The sequence below is a fragment of the Scomber scombrus genome, chromosome 11, assembly GCF_963691925.1.
Source record: "Scomber scombrus chromosome 11, fScoSco1.1, whole genome shotgun sequence".
NCBI classification, from domain to species: domain Eukaryota; kingdom Metazoa; phylum Chordata; class Actinopteri; order Scombriformes; family Scombridae; genus Scomber; species Scomber scombrus.
The window spans coordinates 23,212,215-23,226,221 of NC_084980.1; the positions used below are offsets into that span (position 1 = coordinate 23,212,215).

The window sequence follows — 14,007 nt, forward strand, 5'->3', positions numbered from 1 at the left end:
AAATACTGGTTTATAGAACAAAATACCAAAAATACATCACATGACAATAACCTGCTGATCATATCTAAATCATATTGAAAAGTACTGTCTATGTGTATCCACTTGAAGGCCTATTGAATGTTTTTGGTGGTGAGAAAAATGTTGTAGTTGGAAGCTTAAAATGATTGGCACACTGGCAGCATTGAAGTATGAAGAGTTTCCTGTTTGGCTGCTTCACAGTCAGACTGATTGAACCTCAAATAATTGAGATGCATTTGGTTTCATTACATCTACAGAACACGTTGTCATGTTAATGTGGTTGTGTGGTTTTAACAGGTGATTGTGTTTCAGACTTGACTAGTTAGTGTACTGTTTCTGGACTGTGTCTGGTCTCATGATGTACTGGTTTTGGACGTTAGTGTGGAACATTTGGGGTTTAAAGGCCCCTTTTATACTGCTGCCGAAGACAAAAGTTGACAATCGTGAGAAAAGCGTGGTAAAATCTTTGACTGTGCATCTAATTACAACTACAGCACTGGTCCTAGATCTCACTGTAAGAGACATGTCCACTGATGACCAACGTGGAGAAAACCTGATGCAAAATACTGATAAGTGTCATAAATTTAAGCTGCTATGCCCAAGTCTACAAACAAACCAATCAGAATACGACATTTAATGACACATCTGACAACCTCAAATTGATATCGCACAGTCTGACGCAACTTATAACCAACATAAACCTACACAACCGTTGTTGTTGTGTAAGGCTCACCTCTGGCTAAATGCATGTTGGTTTAATGCCTACTAGTGTGCTACTGTTGAATAATTTGTCTGTTAACTTCCAAACCAGCTCAAAAACTGATTCACATGCAGCTGCAGCTATTAGTACCTCCACTACTCTATCTGCAGGTTACTAGTGTCATATACTGCAATTCTGCTGCATGTGTGTGATCCTTTTTTTGTAATAATTTATGAAAGTTGAGCACCAATCTTAACCGACAACTCGGCCAAAGCCAGAAAAACCACAGGAGCATTCTGCCTAATATTAACCCTGCTGTAATATCTCAATATAAAAAAGTAATATGCTGAGACAAATCGCCTCAGGGATAACAGTTAAGTTTTCCAGAGTAACCTGATCCATTTCATATTTCTCTGATTAATATTGTTTGTGCAATGCTGGTAATAAATACATGTAAGGATTTAGTGTGCCGTATCACAAGGAGTAAGTTCTGTATGCTACATAGCATAACATATTGATTTGAGTACTGCAGACATTTACAGTAAAGTCATAGATTCATATTTCAGGTAATAAAAGGATTATTCTTAAATAACAAACATGACAGGGATCCTGGAAGACATACTGCATCATTAAGGAGATTGAACGAGACCAAAACACTCATAAAATGAAATATCTCCTGCTGTATAAGCACATTTAAATCAGCTCGGACACTCACCGTCCAATTCACAGCCCAGCAGTTCTAGTCGGAGGCCCACGCCCTCGGTGGTGGCCCTCTCCGGGTAAATCCGGACGAAGCGGGCCAGTACCTGATCCAAGGACCTGAGCTCTGGGGTGTCGTGGTTCTGGTTCCCCATGAATATCTAACGGAGGAGAAAAGAGGGAAGGGAGATGAGTTCAACAGATGTCACAATCAGCAAGTTATCAGTGATATTTGGAGCATTAACAGTTCAATTAACTGTATGCTCTGTGCATTTTGAGAAAGAGATTAAATGAGAGGCCATAAAGTTGCAAAATACTTGTCGGATCCAACCTGCAAAAAAATCCTTTGGGTTAATTTTAACTCAGAGTACAAGACAAATTGAGTTCACAGGATGTCTGCAAATGTCACCAAAGCAAGTTTAAATACTTATTCTAGTGTGGGTTAAAAAGACTAGTTTTGCAAGTTAAATGAACATAAAACTCTTCTATCAGAGAAGGGATCAGTAAAACTCTAAAATGTAATTGTAGGCTATATAATACACAGCATAAGGAGTTGTTGACACCTTTAAATTGGTCTCAAGACTTAAAGAAAATCTGCTTTATGAGGACAAATCAAAAAATCAGTGTTGTCAAGTAAGCGATAAATCTGACAACAGTGGATTATTTCTAGAGTTGTAACCCAAACTCCAAAAGTTTACTATTTATTTAGAAGACGAAGAAAAGAAGATAATATTCACAACTGAGAAGCTGGAACAAGTGAAATAATGCTCTTTTTGCCTAAAAAATGACTCCAAAGAGTAATTGATCATCAAAACTGCTTCACTTGTATCATCCCTGAATCTTCCCTGCTATTGTTCTAACTCTCCAGCGCTCATTGTGGCGGTAAAGCCCGTCCATCTGGTGCAGAACAAGAATAAAACAAACAATAACATGTACTGTTTGAATCCAAGTCTGCTTCTGATCAAGCGTCGGACAGTTTGATAAGAAGCTGAAACAAAATGAAAGAAGGAAACAAAAAAAAACAAAAGCCAGGAAACCAAAACCAGAGGCCATCCTTTCATTTCATTTCCAACATGGAAGCAGCACAGATGAGAATGGTTACCGTCACACTGGGAGCCAAGTGGTGGGACACCGAACCCCCAAAAGCAAACCCTGCTTGTCTGAACTGCTCAGGTTTCCTCTTGTCTGATGTATCAAAAGCTGCTGTAGTGTAGCATTATAGATGTAGTGATGATGTAACTCTGTGTGTGTATGTAAGGAGCAGAACATTTTTGTTTCTGAGTCTCAATCAGAGCAAAAAACATTCCAAAATCATCCTCTTTGTCTAAATAGATAAATACTTATGGCTGCATGCTGACACTTTAGAATACTATATATGAGTACCCTTTAGTATTTACCATATATATCTTGTATACAAATGGTATATTTAATTGTAGAAGCTCTTAACATCTGAATTGCATGTTTAAGTCTGGAAGTTTTCTTTGTGAAATGCACAAAATCCACACAAAAGTGCCACCTAAAATATTACATTTTATCCATAAAAGTTGCACAAGAAAAATAACCAGCAAAGAAAGACAGTAGCTCTAAAATTAGCTGCTCTGTCTCCCAGGTAAATGCTATATGCTAATACTATGAATTGTTCTGTTGTTGCATTATTCATAGGTGCTTGTGTACTGTACAGTCAGCATGATATGCAGCATGTTTTTTTTTTTAATGCGCCTTTGAATAAGTTCACTTTATGAGATATGTTGCTCTGTTTTACATCCAGGCTGCTTTTCAACATATGGCCAAAAAGTAGACTTCGAAGCGAATTCCGGCTCAATTACAGTTTTTCTATATTTTATCCAAAGAGACAAAAATCTAAGTGTCTTGGTAAGGTGTTAGGCTACTTTGTGATAACAAAACAGCTTCAAAATCTCCCATAGGTGTTCCAGCGGGTTGAGATCTGAAGACTGTAAAGGCCACATCATCTGATTCACATCACTTTCATACTCATTAAACCATTCAGTAACCCTCGTGCAGATTGTCATCCTGGAAGAGACCAATCAGGATGGAAATGTTTCATCCTACGAATAAAGGTGATCGCTCAAAACTACTTTGTATTGATTTGCAGTGACTCTTTCCTCTAAGGGAACAATTGCCAGCAAAATGCCCCTCACAGCATAACAGAGCCACCAGATCTCCTCACAGTAGGGGTGAAACATTCAGTCCTGTACCGCTCTCTCGGTGTACGCCACACACTCGCCCACCTGTTGAGAATATGCTGAAGGATGACTCATCTGACCATATCATTTTTTTTCTCCACATCTCTGTAGACTAGTGCATTATGTTTTTGCACCGCTGAACAAATGTGCATTCATCTCTATAATGAGGGAGTTGTGCACTGCAACCCTGCTATAATATCCTTTTCTATGTAATTATCAACGGACCATTCTTGCTGATAGTCTAGACTGACATTTCCTTATATATCGCACTAATGCACAATCATCAAATGTGTGCTGTTGACCACAATTTCCGACCATATTTACTTATGTCCTTCTCATAGATCTAAATGCCAATGTCACTTTAGTCAGTGTTCCTATTGAAACACCAAGCAGTCGATCAGTCTTTGTGACTAAAGCTCCTGCCATCCAATCAACCCTCTTTCAAAGTCAATTAGATCTTTTCCTCTTATTATAAAATCAGAATCAGCTGGGTCTGCTCAGCTTTTTTATACATGCCACAGAGCATGATTAGATGTTAATTACTTGATTGTACCATACAGTGCACCTGTGTGGAAGCATCTGCATGCGTTATGTTTCTCGACTCCATTAATTCAGGTTTTTCCTCTCATTTTCACCTGTCTGTATGTACAAATGTTGACAGAAAACAGTCAGAACAAAACTGTTTGATTCATGCTAACAGCTCATGAAGCGTACAAACGGTCATCAATCAAACTGCGACTATTGAGCGTTACTGCCAAATGAAAAATATGAAAGTTGAACAAAAATGTCAAAGAATTGACTCACTATCCTCATTCAGCAGTCTTATTTTACAGGTCTTTATGATTTCCCAATCACTTCTAGGAAGTTTCTTAGAGAGGACTATGTCATTCAGTAATAATGACATAGAAAATTGGGTCAGCGTTTAATTAGTACACGTCCAATCAATTCATTAAAAATAATTGCAAGTGTAAACTAGAGAGTTTATCACTGTCCGCTGATAATTTTTGGTAAATTACAGATTTGTCTTCAGGCCAGAATATAATTCTACATTTATGGAGGATGAAGTTTCCAATAATAATTGAATAATACATTAATATTTACTTGGGTTTATATATACAGGAGCTTTTCTTTCAAGGAAATTCTTAATTTTTTCTGTCAATAGTACCAAATAACAGAGTTACTTTCAATTAAACTTTCTTCAAAATCTTGTAAACCTGTAAAATAAGGTGTTGGTATTACCTTCATTTCAACAGTTTTGCATCAGTTTACTTTGTCATTTTGCAGTACTAAAGTAACAACACTGACAATATAGGAAACATGCAGTTTGGTGCATGTTACATGAAACACAAATGTTGCTTTTCTTGGAGCATATTTCCATTTTTATGTTTACGTAACAGGAAGTCTACCACTGTACTGTATGTATGGACTCATGTTTAAGCATGAGCACACTGTATGGACAGGGTGTGTGTGACAGGCATTCGTAAATGTATGTAACAGCCGGAGCCTCCCTAAAGCTTCCTGCCTTGTCTTTTGAAGAGGTTTTTATAAAAAGACAGGAAACAGAGTAAAGAGGCAGAGCGGAGGGGACAGAGGAGCATCTAGATCTCCGTCTGCAGTAAAGCAGCAGGAGTCAGACGGGTGATCTCGTCCTCTGCCCCGCCATCTGGAACGCATAGAGGAGGATGTCGCACCGATTGGGGCCGGCCCGAGAAACAGGAAGTCGGAGTCTTGAAAGCAATGACATGAATTTCCTTTTGAGGATCAGAATCAAAGTCACTTAAATCGCCAAGTAGGGTTAGAAACTAAGAGTGGTGGGTTCTGATATTTCCAGAGCTGAGTTGATTTCCTGTGGTACTCGGAGACATTCTTGACGTTTGATCTAGTCTCCATCTTTAGTGCTCAGTGCTCGCTGCTGTACCCAAAGACCAGCTGTCAATCAAACCATGTGAGCAGCTCATTTTCTTTTTCGTGAAGTTTGAGTTTTAAGGTGGAACTATCTTGTTAATTTGTTAAGTGATGGATATTTTACTTATGTTAAATAGACAGTTCTGTTCATTGAAAGGTAGAGGAAATACTATGTAATCCTAACCCATCAGTTTCTGGCTCTGACTCTATATTTTTATATTTCCCTATTCAATTCAGGTAAAACTTGTATCATTACATATTGTTTCACGGTATTTTAGCACTGCTGATGAGGTAAAATACTGTTTACAGGCTCACATAAATCAATTTCCCTCCTTTTTTTCTTCTTTGCTGGCTGGTTGGTTGTGGGCAGAGCTTATCTATTGCCTCATTGACTCACGTGTATTAAGGGTTCATGAGTAGCATCATTGGTGTCGACTTTGTTTAGATAGTGTTGGCCGAGACAGAGCCTGTTTCCTTTATGAATCAACCACAAGCAATAACAGTTTTCTAGGAGAGCGACCGAAGCCTGGACGTTATTAGAGAGCTGAGTATGAACACCCAAACTGAACAACAAGTTTGATTAACACAACTAAATATGTCTTTTCAACACCAGTGCAGAAGTTAACGAGAATATTGGGGGGCTATGATCTGCTGTGAAGTGAAGTGACACAATAAATGAAATTATTTCCTAACGAGCTTCATCTTTCCTTATGTCAAGGTTTTTTTTGTCGAGTACTTCATACAAAAGCATCCACCATCCACCAGACAGCAGTTTATATTCCTCCTTGCCTTGCCTAAAAGAGGGGGGGGGGGGTTAAATGTGGTTAAATGTGTAGATAGTTGTTTGGATTTATGCAACTTAGTCAACCAACCTTGGGCTTGGTGCTGTTCTCCTCTTTGACCAGGATCCAGTCTTCTCCGTTCAGACTGTGGCCCACCTTGAATCTCTTCATGAAGACGTTCCTGTCGCGGTGTCTCCCCCCCTGGATCAACACACCGCTCACCATCTTGTCGTGACCCAGATCCACCTTACCAGGGAGCACAGGAAAGGGAACAGCTGATTAGCACACACACTGGCTGGCTATAACAAACTCACAGTATTGATTGTGTAAGAATAGTATATCAGTGTTTGATTTGGCCTAAAAACAACAGCTACACTTCTATCCTGCAACATATAATGAAATATATCAGGCAGGAGAAGCAGGTATATCAGTTGTATTGAAGGTAAACATGTGTTACGATACGGTTATTGAATCTGATTTACAGAGCAGATATATATGCTGCAGTGTGAATAAACTTAATTTGAGGTGGACTCTCCATCATTAAACTGTGACAGTTGTGAACCTACCTGTAGCCACTCGTTTCTGAAGGGTTGCTTGGTTTGTGATCCGGTCCAGCCCGATCTCCCCGTCAATAATCGTGCGTTCTCGGCCACCCAGCCTCGATCGACGAAAGATGAGGCGCTGATCTGAGCATCTGCGATCTGACCTGACACCATCCCCAGCATCCCTGAACAAGGGTAGTCTGTAAAGAAAGAGAAAGAATAATTTTTTTTAGAGGTCTTGTCACAGTTAAGTTTAGTTCACAGTTTAGTTAAAGGACCAGTGCTTAGGATTTAGTGGCATCTAGCAGTGAGGTTACAGATGCAACCGACTGAATGGTTTGTTTGTGGATGGATTCTTATTGTATTGTTTACTATCATTAACACCACTATAACTACAAGAAATGCTATGACTAGTTTTATTATTGCCAACACAATTACTAATACTGCTTCAACTGCTGTGCCACAAAGACAGCAGACACCCCCATATTTCTTCTGTTTATACTACATTAGCTGTCTGGATGAACAGAGGTGTTCACACATTTGTCTGAGCAGAAGACAAAATTTATGTCACACTAACAATTGTGGCTACAGAGAATATGATTCATGCAGAAGGCTCTGTCCAAAAACAACCAAAAACCCATGGGCAGTCCAGGAATAAAGCTGAACCTGACTCAAATTTGCTGCAACACAAAGCTTTTTCATTTACCTTAAAAGAACCTGATGCAGTTTATAACTGTGCTTTGCATTTCCTTACAGGGAATAATATCATGCACATCACTGTGTACTACATGAAACAAAAGGCTGGTCTTCCACATTCTACTATTTTTATTTATAAATCTCTCACCAGAGCACAGCTCAGGACTGTTTACCCCTCGGGTAATCCCTATAAAAGGCAAGGGACTCGATGTTTGGGATTGTAAATGTTCTGGTTTCTGTTTCCATTCTGGTGATTTCTACAGGAACATAGCTCTGGCTGCATGAAAGCAAACAGTCCGAAATATCGCCTGGACCGAAAACACCTACAAAAAGTGTTCATGTTTGTTTGGTTTTAAACTGTTAATTGAGTGTAAACTGGCTATTTGTGAAACTATCCAATTATAGATGCTGTCTCTCAACTCCAACTCCGTTCTCGTGTCTCAAGTTGCTAATCGGACTGTAAACAATGACCAGCACATTAGCCCAGATATCTGTTACCAGGATATCTGCTAGCTCCACACCCCTAAAATAGTGGCCATCACCCTGCTGGGTTCCAAGATTTCCTCTGGGGCAATCACTGAACTTAGGAAGATTGCCTTCCACTATTTTGCACCTTACAAGTGGAATGAATAATAGAGGATTTTAAAAACTTGAATGTTTGCTTGTTTTCTGATGTTGATCTCAATGAGATAACCTGATTAAATAAAGGTTATGTATACATCTTGTGACACACTGCACTGGCTGTTGGCCAATCAAATACCTGCAAATTGAATATTCCTGTTATATTTGTAAGGCGAAAGGCATAATTGTGTATACTATGCGATCGCTGTGTTGTATAAAATGATTCTGAGCTGTAAAATGGTGTCTTATGGTAATGGAGTCGAGTAGAACTTTAAGATCCTATATGGCCAATTTGGTTTAAAGACAGTAGTTAAACAAGTAAATACAAAAAGTACAGTCAGTCTAGTTTATATGTAGAACACATTTCATAAACAAAGGCATCTGATAAGCCTTTAAACTCCTACTTCATGGACAGTATTTTTTGATTTGGTTGCTATTTTCATGTTGCATACCCTGTAAGATTTCTGCTACTGTTGTGTTATTTCCTGTGTCTGTCTGAGATTTGCATACACATACACATTTCACCACAGAGGCTACAAGTGAAGAGGCAGCTAGTTGCCGAATCCCTGGAACAAGTTCAAAGTCTTGTTTTGAGGGTATATGACACTGACAGACTAACTGGTTGTTGCATGATAACGAGACCTTGAGGCTACAATTCAATCTGTTCAACTGCAATCTGTTTTCTCTAATGTTGCTATTTTAGGTGTCGGGAAGTATACTTGGGATAAATAGTGTTTAATTGGGAGACTTCAGCTGTGCTTTTAGTTTTTCTTGGAATAAGAAAACTTTTAGGGAACTCGACAATACTTGGAAACAATGATCTGGTCATGGCTAGCCAAGTGAAATTCATTATCCACAACGAGCTAAATCTAATATCCGGACTTAAACAGTTGTGTTCTCAGTGTGACATTTGTATTTGACAAATGTTTCCAGAGTTATATCTGGCGCTTAACAACAGCTCCCAAGGATGTAAGTTCCTCTACAATTTGAATTTATAGCGTCTCCCTGTTTTTTTATGGAAACTTCCTACAATACTGTGTGTTGTGTGTATATTCCTGTTTTTTGTGCTTATAGATACAAAATATGGACAGAAAAAAAGGTTCAATGTGCAAACAAAGAGTGTTGTTCATGCACTTTTTTCTTATTTATATGGCATGTTTGGACTAGGACTTTAGTTTAAGATTAAATTTAGGGTCAATTTTATGGTTATGTGTTTTATAGTGAATTATACTTCTGTTTCATGTGCAATGTCTGCATACACAACACACACACACACACTCACAGCTTCCCCTTTTTAAGTCATTATATTTCTTTGAATCATCTGTCCAGCACTCTACAGCCTGTTCTCCTATGACTAAGAGTCTAATATCGCCTATATGGGTATCTCCTATTGAGAGTTGCTTGTAGCACATCAAGGACCGAGGTTTATATAATGTTAGAGGATGAGTAATGAGGCGGCATGATTTTCCTCTGCTCCTCCGTAATGAATAACTGTGTCCTTCTGTGGGAGTTTGCGCTCCCCCTTGGAAGCAGTGATTATTTTAAATCAACAGAGAGCAGCGGGAGATTCTCATCTGACAGCCAGAGGGATGCTCGTTTGATTCACGATGTGCAAAGTGAGAAAATGTTATTAACGGGAGAGTGCATGGTCCAAAATGCACAGTGGCCCAGTGCCAGAATCAGGTTAAACTTATTTCAGTCTTTGCATGAGGTGTTATTTATTTTGTATTACTAAAAAAAATGCTCATAAGTTTAAGGAAGTGCATGTAATATCTGTAAAGTAATACTTGTGTGTGTTAAAGTGTAGCAAATGTATAAAAAAAGTAGATTTTGCATTTGTAAAAGTAGTTTATAAGAGTAAGTTTACTGCAAAAATGGTTAAAAAAGTAAGAAGGTTTGGTGGAAAAGTTCAATATTGTTATTGAATGACTAAAAGGAAATTTCATGATGAATTATAATGCACATCAATTGTTAAAATGAGCAGATAAGGGAACATATATGAAAGCAGCTAGAGTTAATACACATCTTTAATAAAAGAAGTGTGAAATAAAGCAGAAAAGTCTCAAAACATATCCTTCTGTGTGTTTGATATGACTTTGTCCCTCTGCTGTGTTTACATGCTTTACGGTATTTTAAAAATAGATATAAAAAGGATGAAGCACATTAGTGTGGGTGTGTGTGAAAACCTGAAATGCTTACAGTATATGTGTGTTACATTAGATAAGATTTTGATTACATTAAACTTTAATGACCCCTGTAGGGATGAAGACAGTTGATTAAGAAGAAAATATGTAAAAATGTGTAAATTCCTGCAGTTACTGTAAATCATAAATCAATGCATTAGGAATTCAAGCTGTGAGTTCAGCCTCATATCATGTACCGTATGTGTGAGTTTCTGTACTGTAAGCGTTTAATAATAACAATTACCTGATGTCCTGCAGCCGTAGATCTCAATGCGCATACAGATGCCTTGCTCCCAGGACATGGGGCGGATGCGGATGTAACGAGCCAGAGTCGGTTTGGGGAGGAGGGATCGATTCTCGTCTGTTGGGCTGTGATTTCCCGTAAAGAGCTGAATATAAGAAAATACAGAATAAATAGACCAATTAGTTTCAACTTCTGATCCTTTGTTACTTCTGCTGCTGATACATTAGTACCAAAAGTATACAGAACATATATTGTGACCAATACTTTTGTTAGACTACTACTATTGTTACTACTAGTGTTACTGCTGCTATGACTGCAATTACTGCTACTCTGTCACTACTACAACTACAGATTTTTACCACTTAGTGCCTTTACTGCTGCTATTGCTATTATTACTACATGCAGCAACTACCAACACTGCTACCTACCTACCTATCTATTTACCTACCTATTTATCTACCTACCTACCTATTTATCTACCTACCTACCTACCTACCTATTTATCTACCTACCTACCTACCTACGTACAACAGGAAATTGAATAAGCCATAATGCAAAAATAAACAGTGAATTGTGCAATAAACACTCTCAGGATTCATGTCAATGTGCAATAAACCCTTTATTATTTATGTCCAAGTGCAATACACTTAATATTTAAATCTACACACTTAATATTTATTTTACACACTTAGTATTTATATATGTATATGTTTCTTTTACTTCTTTTTTCATTGTTCTTGTTTGCTGCTTTTCTATCTTTTTAAATTGTATTGTAATGCTGCTGGATCCACAATTTCCCTGAGGGAACCTGCCCAAAGGAATCAATAAAGTCTAAGTCTAAGTCTACCTACCTATCTATTTATTTATCTACCTACCTATTTATCTACCTATTTATCTACCTACCTACCTACATACCTACCTACCTATCTATTTATCTACCTATTTACCTACCTACCTACCTATTTATCTACCTACCTACCTACATACCTACCTACCTATCTATTTATCTACCTATTTATCTACCTACCTACCTACATACCTACCTACCTATCTATTTATCTACCTATTTACCTACCTACCTACATACACATATACTGTATGTAATTATCAACTGACTGTAAATGTACTGCTAAAAACAGTTTGTATTTTGAGGTTGAAGAAGTTTAATCTGATCCCGTTTTGACCCCGACATGTGACCCTGATAAGACACATGACTGCAACTTTTATTTTAAGCAACTTGACTGAATAAAAACGGTATTGTAGCATGAGGCATGGGAACACAATTTAGCAGTCTCTATTAAACAAAAAAACCTCTATTTAAGCAGTATTTTCCACTCTTTATCTGATGCGAGGCATATTTGTATCAAGTCCGTCACTATGTGTGGCTTAATAATACATTTTGGACGCTGTCAATTTGTCTCCTGCACCAACATTACTTTCGGACAGCTTCCATAAGATCAGTGTAAATGCTAGATTTGAAGAGAGGAGTGGAGAAGTGTCAAGCAGATTTTCAGTGAACTGATTCCTGTCATGGCTCTGATTAGGAGTGCTGCGAAATACTGTCAGCCTTGAAAAAACATTGATTCAGCCATCCACGCTGTCCTCCCCATTGATTAGAAGGCAGAGACCTTCATTATTCATCAGTGTGAGATAGATAAGGGGCCTTTACAGCATAAATTACTCATCATTACCTTCTGCTTTGAGCCCTCCTTCATGGTGACCCAGTCCTCTCCGTTGGAGCTTAGGTCCACTTTGTAGGATTTAACGTAATATTGCTTTTTGGTCTCTTTTGAGATCGCTCCCTGCGTCCCGATGGCTGTGACGAATCTGAGAAACCCCAAATCCACCTGGAAAAACACAGAAAATACAAAGAAAGGGTCAATGGAAAGATTCAGACTAGATTAAAAAGGCGAGGTAGTTTAGAGGTGATTTTAAAAAAGCAGCAAATGAGAATGAGCTTTTACTCTCTTACAACACTTACTGTCAAAAAGCACTTAAGCACATGAGTAAAAGCCTAAGGAGGAAAAAGTTCTGAGCTCCTGTCTCCTCATTTAACCCCACTCTGCTCAAACATAAGGTTGTATTTGTTTTAGGGCACAAACTAAAGTGTCAAAGAGTCTAACTGAATGAAAAAGAAGCACATTTTTTGATGAAGGAGAAGCATTATTTTGAGATTTCAGTCCTGAGGATTGCCAGCTAAATGTCATTTTATATACAAAAGGCATACATAAAGAGGCAAAACATCATCCTATAAATACAACACTGCATTGGATGATGTTTCGCTTGAATCATATGGGAAACAAGGGGCTCAGATCTCATTAATTATACCATGATCCATCCATAAGTAGACAGTGAAAAATCAGAGCAGGACGCTAGAGAGATAGGGAGCCCCCCTCTGTACCACACGATGAAGACCTTCACAGGAACATTATGCAGTTAGTATACTCCACCAGCATAATGCTGATAAGTGCTGTAAGTAATGAGTACCCCTCCACCATCCCCCCTCCTCTCAATCATTTTCTCCTCAAATTGCCACTTAAACCTGGTGAGATGAAGTGCTGACAGCTGAAATGGCTTTTAAAATCATTTCGATCATTTCAGCTTCTGTTGTGATTTAAGATTTACAGTAAAAAACGAGAAAACGATAGAAGAAGTGAATCCTGTTCGGAGGTATAGACTGAAAATGATTCAAAGGGCTCTCAAACTTAATTCCACCCCTTTTCTTTTTAAAAAAAACAACTACATAACGCATCTATGTGCGTACACAGTGTACTATTCCTATTATTATTATTATCAACAAAACAATCTATTCCTAGAAAAGGGATGCAGCAGACATGTGATTAAGGTCATGCTTTTATTTCTGTCACAGCAGCAGAAAGAGGTAAAAAAACAACAACATAAAAACAGCACAGAATAGATAAGGGAAGCAAGCTAAATGAGTATTGTAACGGATTAAAAATAATGGTACTTTACACAATATATAAATAACTTGTTGACTGACTCTACATTATATGCTTTATGCTAGTGTGTGTTATATGTGTCCTGTGTGTTTTTTTGCTTGATACTGTTTGTTACCCTACTGAAGGGTAAGTATGTTTAACACTGTACATAGTCCCAATAAACAAATGACTACCACTAAAATAATCCCAAATATGGCAGTGTGAAAATTACATTTCGGTAACTAGGCTAGATTAAATTTGAGATATATGGAAGAAGAAGAAAAGTTTGCACACTGTCACAGCTTAAAGAAACAGTCTATATTTATTAGTGGCTACCTTGCTAGTCACTTGAATAGTTAAGACAGTTTTGAAAGGTGTTTTTTGACTTATTTTGACTGAGAAAGGCGAGCAGTCTGTGCTACGATAAGCTAAACACAAAACTGTGAAACTGATGTAAATTATCTAAAAAAACAC

At 38.0% G+C, this 14,007-nt stretch overlaps 1 protein-coding gene across 1 annotated transcript in view; it reads right to left on the reverse strand.

Moving 5' to 3' along the window:
• The window catches only part of LOC133990402 (neuropilin-1a-like), an 82,464-nt gene that overhangs the window by 13,434 nt on the left and 55,023 nt on the right, over positions 1 to 14,007 (reverse strand). The window contains exons 7-11 of the mRNA XM_062428707.1: positions 12,286 to 12,441; positions 10,595 to 10,739; positions 6,875 to 7,050; positions 6,399 to 6,554; positions 1,434 to 1,578 (exon numbers count right to left, since the gene is read on the reverse strand). Coding sequence (XP_062284691.1) covers positions 1,434 to 1,578; positions 6,399 to 6,554; positions 6,875 to 7,050; positions 10,595 to 10,739; positions 12,286 to 12,441 — 778 coding nt within the window. The remainder of the gene's footprint in view (positions 1 to 1,433; positions 1,579 to 6,398; positions 6,555 to 6,874; positions 7,051 to 10,594; positions 10,740 to 12,285; positions 12,442 to 14,007) is intronic.